This window comes from Haemaphysalis longicornis, unplaced genomic scaffold (genome assembly GCF_048455015.1).
Source record: "Haemaphysalis longicornis isolate Haplotype H1 unplaced genomic scaffold, Haemaphysalis longicornis Haplotype H1 scaffold_4, whole genome shotgun sequence".
Lineage (NCBI taxonomy): Eukaryota > Metazoa > Arthropoda > Arachnida > Ixodida > Ixodidae > Haemaphysalis > Haemaphysalis longicornis.
This window is the reverse complement of record NW_027526361.1, coordinates 28,448,116-28,455,526: the sequence shown is the minus strand read 5'-3', so window position 1 is coordinate 28,455,526 and position 7,411 is coordinate 28,448,116. Positions and strand designations below refer to the sequence as shown.

Here is a 7,411-nt window from a genome sequence, read left to right as displayed (position 1 = left end):
AGGTGCCACCAGTCTATGCAAAGCTGCCCGGGTAAGGTGTAAGTTGGTTTTATTAACTGATTTTTTGGCAGAAAAGGGGCAAGTTTGAAGGCCAGTGCACACTTGTCCACAACTATCCTTGCTTCTTTAAAAACTGCAGCAGTTACTATGGGCACAAATTCTGTGCAGTCCTGATGCAAGTGGTAGTCATTACTCCCAGCCCTAGCTGCACTTACAACCAGTGAAGGCAGCCTCTGTCTCAACGGAAGCAGGTGCCCACACTAGAGCAGTGCCAATAAAAACGGAGCACTGACACGGAGGGCATTGGATGCCTTTACTCGGGGGTGGTGTCATCAGAGTTGTAGTTCTCCGTCTTGATGTCGTTCAGTCCCAGCTGCTCATTCTGTTCGAAGGTGCGCTCGTAGTGCGTCACAGTCAGGGCAGGGTCCGGGTCGGGGGCGCACAGGCTCTGCACGTAGCTGTTGCCGCAGGGGTCGTCCAGCACCAAAGTGATTGGCAGCTGCCCCGCTGCCGCCTGTGCCAGCCGGTCGACGACAGCACCCATGCGCAGCCGGCCAGCCCCGTCAGCAGAGTCGCCCTGCATGAATGCGCACCAAGCACACAGCCTTGTTAGCTTCCTTTGACCCCCTCTCACAGGGTCAGGGTCAGTTTGTCTTTCTGGTTTAGTTCCAACAGTTGGCATCTGCCAGATTCGGCGGCACTGTGTGGCCTTCAGCGCTACCAGGAAACCTTTTGCTAAAGCTCTCGCATGACAGTATTAATTATGCGACACTTTTGTCAAATGATTTCAGCAGAGTGTAGGCCTGGGCAGATGGTGATTTTTGCCTGTGAAGTTAATACAAGAATACGGAATTTACTATTCCTAGGGTAAACTTCCACTAAACAGTACACAAAAAAAACCGAGCTAAGAGCTTTAAAACACTTTTATGCGGCCTAAAGCAAACACAGCAACAAAAATCCGTAGATTTCTAGTTTGTGACTGACGTGTTTTACTGGCAATGACACGTGCATCACTGAAGGCTATGTCGTGTTCTGAAAATAGACTGCTCAGTGGTATTGCCAGAATTAATTTTCTTTGAAATTTGATTTCTGCCCCTTCTTAAATACTTACAGATGCAGTCATGTTTCTTGCACACCACTTGGGATTTTTTTTTTTCCTTTTTCTGTTTCTTGGCAGCGGCTTGTTGACCCCCCGCACGTGATATACATGTGGAGCATACACGACATTTAAGTGATGCATGTTTTCCTTTGAAGGACACTTGAAGTGTGTTGTAAATGTTGTCTAATAGCCTTACCAGATTGAAGCCTACAATGAATAGGCTATGTCCCGAGTTTTCCCACCCGATTTACACATTTTTTGCAACAAGAAAAGTGCATCAGAACATGATGTTTCCCCCCCACACCCTCCTGCCAGCTGGTTTGCTGACATAGCTGTTATGCCACACTGGCAAATAGGCAGAAAATTTAGTGGATTGCAGGCCTATCCCACACAGCCTGTGTGAACAAACAAGAAGTCTATATTAACCACTACATTACATGGGCGAAAACAAAAATTTTGAAAGCCCAGTGCGATGTCATTAAAACAGTTTGCGAGGCAGCCACAATTAGCACATGGTGTTGCCTCTTCTGCCAATTGTTACAGATACACTAAGATGCCAGACTTCAGGTCAAATAATGGCTTGCACGGGTTAAACTGCACAGTGCAGCCACAAATAAGATGTCAGCTTACTGCAGTGTCCCTTTGGGTTTGGGAATATTTTGGTTGACGTGAAGGGGGGGAGAGAATTTCCAGTAAACTGCAACATGCTCTGCAAGGAGGCTCACTACACTTGCATCGCGCGAGCGGAAATTTCGAAGAAAGACAAAAACAGCATTCCTATCAAGTCAAGGAGAAAACACACAGGTCATATATCACAGCGCACGCTGTAGTATCTTGAAGACGCGAGATCGCCAGTGAGTCGAGACAACACGTTATCTGCCCGAGATGACGCTGCCTCGTGGGTCCAAGCTTGTGTTACCACCACAAAGAAAAAGGCTAGGTCTGTATCTACATCTGTGACATCTTTGCTCAGACAGTGACTGTGCAAAAATCCTCTCTCCGGTGTATGCCAGATGCGTGTCACCTCTTCATGGATGTGTATCTGCTTGTGCCTGTCTGGACCTATTTACACAAATCGCCCATACTATATGTCTCAAAATATCTCTTAAACTTGCAAAGCACCTCAGTACGGGCAGTGTTTGTTCCTTTGTTCACCAATACTTCAGAACACATAGGGGGGGAAAAAACAAAAAACAAAACAGGCAGTTTCTGAACTCTTGAATACATATCGTGACACCTCTAAGATGTTCGCAGAGACAAAAGGTCTCTGGACATCTGTTGCACATGGGAGTCGTACAACTGCTTTCAATAACCATAGCCTATTCTACTGGGGATGGGGGCCTAAACTTCTCATGCTGCAAAATTAGAAGACCTCAGTTAGATCATCCCGATTTATCATATCTTTTACTTTTCATGAATGCCCTTGAACTTGTCATTTAACTCTAAAATGTCCCGCTGATCAGAATGGTACAGCCATGGTGGTTGCCTTAATTAAGTACAAGATAACTGAAATGAGAACATAAAAACATAAACATGAACATGCGAATTTAGATATTTCGTTCCACAACAATCAAATTATGGCATAGTGTCCTTATGATAATGAGATGTACGAATTGCAACATTACTACTATGCCTCGACAAATTAAATACGTAGCTGAAACTGGTGTCTGCATGTTCCTGTTTTATTTTACTTTGAGTGAGCACATTTGTTTCACAGCAGCCTTATCTGCCAGTAAGACAGATATGCCATGAGGTGCAAGGTGAATGTGCCTACCGCTGCGATGCCACAAACATCAGAATGCTAAAAGCTTGATTGTTGCCTGAAAAATAGCCTCGCTGGCAACACCTTTTTACTTTAGCTTATAGAATTAGAAACTCAAGTGTACATCTCTGTAGTATTTAATAGGGCCATGAAGACAACACACAAGTTCGTTTCAAAGGATTTGGTGTTTCATAGTACCTTCAGCACCTCGGGTCACCTCGACAGTGTTTAACTTTGGGAACCTCCTCCTGTATGTACCAATTAATGTGCTATCGGCGTCAAATGAAACGCGATCACGAAAATACGAACCAGAACGTGCAAAATTGAGAAATACGGTTTGTAGAGTTCATATAATGGCATGCTATTGGTATGTTTGAAAATCCACTTTTCCCAACTTTTTTTTTGTAACTAATCCACGCATCATTTTGGCTTGCATGGAAAGAAATCGCGCTATTTGTGTGTTCAGGTTCATATTTTCATGTTCGCGTTTCATTTGATGCCGATAGTACCTCAATGTGTAAACTATATTTTTCAATAAACCTTCAAACTTGTCAGGCAGCAAATGATGCCTTATTCACTGAGAAATTCGACCATTTAGGTCAAATTTTTCATTATCCCGCTGCATCACATGCTTTATGACGTCAGCGATGATGTATAAGAGGCAGGTGCCTCAAACATAGTACGTCAAGTCTACACAGTCTTCAAATGCTGCAATCCAACAGGAACCGTAAAACTGCTAAGAGAACATGCTAAAATGTGCGTGGTTATCACAAGCCTTCCTAGACGTTAGCACAATGATGCAAAAGCTATTCTAGGGGCAAACTTGGCAATAAATCAGTTTACTTCCGAACAAGCCAGTGCATGCTGGTTCATATTCACTGTTTCGCGAAATATTGGGTATGACTCGACATAGTTACATGAGTGTCAGCGTCATTTGTGCCAGTTGACTGGTGTTGTTTCCATGTCATCTGCATACTGGATGGCTTGATTTCACAGCGTAGTTGCATATCGGTGCACCAGCATGCATGTTTACGTGTTTGTTCTGAACTTCTGTTGCTTACCCCACCATTCTTACTAGTATAAAAAATATATGCACTAAATTTCACACACATATAGCTTGTTTTGCAAACCTATAATTCCTGTTTACTTGCATTTTATTTTGTCAGCTTCAGCCGATAGCAACAAGTGGCCCACAATGCGTCATAACTTTGTGTGAAGGAGCTGCCAGTGCGTTGCATGTCTACTCTCTGCTTTTTTCACTCATAGCTGCGTCAAAAGTGGTGTCAGTATTATTCCAACGAGGAAATCTTGCAGGTGCATTAAACTTGTATTTTGTCTTCATGGCCCGAAAAATACTAACACAAAAATGGCTAGATGAATAGGTTTTCTTGTTAATTGATCAGTTCTCAGTGGTTAGGATGTACTACCAAGATGTACAAGATAACCAGAGGCCCAGTTCCCTGAATTGAGAGGCCATAGTTTAGAAACGACGCGGTAGCGCCATTCAAATGCATGTGTTCTCGGGCTGGTGCACTGCTTTGAAGTGTTGGGGAACGAGAATGGCCCTGCAGAAAAGCATCGTGGCAAGGGCACAAAGCGACAAGCGAAATGATGGGGGGTAGTGCGTGTCGCTTTGCGCCATCCTCATTCCCCACCACCAGCCCAAGAACGCATGCATTTGCATGGCGCTACTGCGTCATTTCAAAACGACGGCCTCTCATTTTAGAGAATTGATCCCCAGGTGCTACGTAGTATAAAACGAAAAATGCACCGAAAACAAGGTTTCAGACAAGAATGAAGCCTTACTATTATAACTATTATTCTATAAATGCAGAAGATCTAAAGAAAGGGAGGGGGTAATGTAAACTGATGTGACAGGTGAAAGCAGTACACAAGCCAAGCAGGTATGACCATCACGGAATCTCTTTCCACTCATCTCTCTGGTGTGAAGAGAATTTGGCTAAGGTAGTGATGGTTAGCCCTGCCCTCGCTGGGAGAAATGAACTACCGTAATGGCGCGGAAGAGCACGGGCGGAGGAGGAGTATTCCGTGACGATCACGCCTGTGCGGAGGGAGGGAGGTGCAGCAGAGACCTGGAAGAAGGGGTTCTCCTGAGCCAGCTGCTGCCGCATGCTGTCCAGCAGGCCCTCGACGGTGGTGAAGCGGCCAGACAGCAGGCCCGCCCCGGCCTCCAGCTCCAGCTCGGGCACCTCCACTGTGCACGTCTCCGACTTGAGCACGTCCCGGGCAAGGTCGGCCTCCTCCCGCACCTGCAGCTCCAGCCGCACCCCCCGCGGCTCAATGCCCGATCCACTCTTCACCTCGTTGGTGCGGTGGCCGCAACGCTCGCACGTCGTCGCCATGATCACCACCTCCTTGAAGTGCGGGACCTGCCGGAGGGGGGGAGCCACTCTTCTTGTATTGCACAACATTAAATGCCAACTGCACTCAAATTTACTTTGAACTAACAGTATGCACCACTGAACCAGCTGGGACATGACTGGTGAAATGCATTGTTAATTAGTTAGAAACATTTAAAATAGCTCCGTCGCAGGTGACGCTGCACTTGCCGGCCGATCGCGCAAACAGACATGAAGCGGAAATGACAGTGCGGCCGGCCCTGCGCTTTTTCCTACGGTCAGCCAGGAGAAAACCGGTTGAGCTCTGCTAAGCATGCTTGTCCTAGGGCTTTGGCAAGGACAAAAATGTCACTTCAGCCTGGCTGTCACGGCCACACTCTTCTTGATTTCGGTTTCAAAATTTTCATCCCTGATAGTTGTTCGCACCATGGATACGCATATTTCAGCTGTCATATTTGTATCTGGCAGTCGTTTTATATGAAAATCGCATTTTCAAGAGGTTGAAATTTTGAGTGCAGTTGGCCTTTAACGTAGTTGGTACAGGGGCAGATTTGCCACACACACTGCCACCGAATCGGCTGACCACAGGTGCCAATAGCAGGCAACCAGTGCTGTGTCCCTATTTTTTGCCCCATGCACTGTTTGCATATGTATCAGCGGTAAAACAGCTAGTCCAACACTAAACATTAGCGCACTGCGCTGCTCGTGAGAAATGCAGCTGTGACAGTACCTTTGAGCAGAAGCTAAAGACTGGCAGCCGGTTGAGTACATTAACTGGGAGCTTGCTAATGAGCCCTGTGTTTAATGAACCGTTGCACTATAAAAACGGATGAGCAAAAGCAGGGCTTCTCAAGGTTCAGGCTCTCCGCAGTGAAAACATCGCTAGAGGGTTTAGGACTGGTAGGTGCACCCACAACCGGCCACAAAGCAAGTTATGCCCGGGCTGCAAGCTGCGGCCGAAAGTGGCACACCTGCGTGAGCTTCATGCGCGTTTCACACGGCGCCTGGCATTCGCTGCAGTTGGTCGCGAAGCCAAGCACGTCGTCGTGCAGATCTTGCTCGCCGGGCTCCGAAGTAGTGGCTGCCAAAATTCCCAGAGCAGAGTCCTGCTCGGAACTGCGCTGGTATCGGCGCACGCTCATGAACGGGTCGGGACCGGGTGCCTGTGGGTTTTCCACGAAGCTGTTCCCCGAAGGGTCGTCTACAACGAGCTGGAACGGTTTCTCCAGCTTCTGTAGCTCTTTGAGCTTGGCCACAAAGTCCGAGAGCTTGTCGCGCCCCTCACTTTTGGAGGATTCCGACAGCGAGGTTTCTAGTCCTGCGACCGCTCGTTGCAGCAGTCCTTCCACAGTGGTGATGCTTCCTTCCTGCGTTCTGGCGGGTATTTCAAGCTCCACATCGGGCACAGTCACGACGGCGTCTTTCGTCTTCACGACCTGGCGGTTCAAGTCCTCCTTGGTGCGCACCTGGAGCTCGAAACGTACCCCCATGGGCTGAACAGTCGCCGCGGGCTGCAGCTCGTTGTTCTGCCAGCCGCAGTTTTCGCAACGGAACGACATCACTACCACTTCTTTGTAAAAAGGAATCTTGGTGAGCAGCAGCCGCGTAGTGCCGTTCTTGCGGCATTGCAGGCAGAGGCTTTCAAGCTCCATGACCTGCGGATCATCACCGCTGAGAGCAGGGAAAAGGCTGGCGTCCCCCATGGCTCGCTTGAGTCGAGCTTTTTAGGCAATTTTGCGATCTCCGTTGAGACGACGGCCACAGTAAGTTATAATAGCAAACTGCAGCGCTGGCCGCGCCAGCTCGCAAGCACAGCTGGCTCCACACGTGCGCATCACAGAACGGGGAGGAGTTGTTTTGTAGGCGGCTGGCCAGTATTTCTTTCTCTATGGGCTGGCTTTGCGGCCACCTACGACGCACTACGAATTTTCACGAGTCGATTTTCCGCGCTTACATTTTTTTTACATGCAGCACAGTTAAAGAGCTCCCATTAGCACATGTGTTACAGGGAAAAGGTGTTTTTCAGAGTGCACGACCTTGATAATGTTTTGTTGCCTTACATAACTAGCACGGCCAGGTCTAACCAGGTGGCAGTGGAGGCAGAAGGTAGACAGAGAAGGCAGGGAAGAGTAAATTTTATTTCTCACAATCTTTTCTTTCCTTCATGGTCACATCGCTTGCTTACTATAA

At 47.6% G+C, this 7,411-nt stretch overlaps 1 protein-coding gene across 1 annotated transcript; it reads right to left on the bottom strand.

The window, feature by feature from the left end:
* Positions 1–289: 289 nt before the first annotated feature.
* Positions 290–7,112, bottom strand: Zpr1 (zinc finger protein Zpr1). Its single transcript, XM_077706243.1, has 3 exons — positions 6,193–7,112; positions 4,955–5,251; positions 290–577 (listed from the first exon to the last, which is right to left on the bottom strand). The coding sequence occupies exons 1-3, from the start codon at positions 6,922–6,924 to the stop codon at positions 314–316; spliced, it is 1,293 nt and encodes a 430-aa protein (XP_077562369.1). The 5' UTR covers positions 6,925–7,112; the 3' UTR covers positions 290–313.
* Between the last annotated feature and the right edge of the window lie 299 nt (positions 7,113–7,411).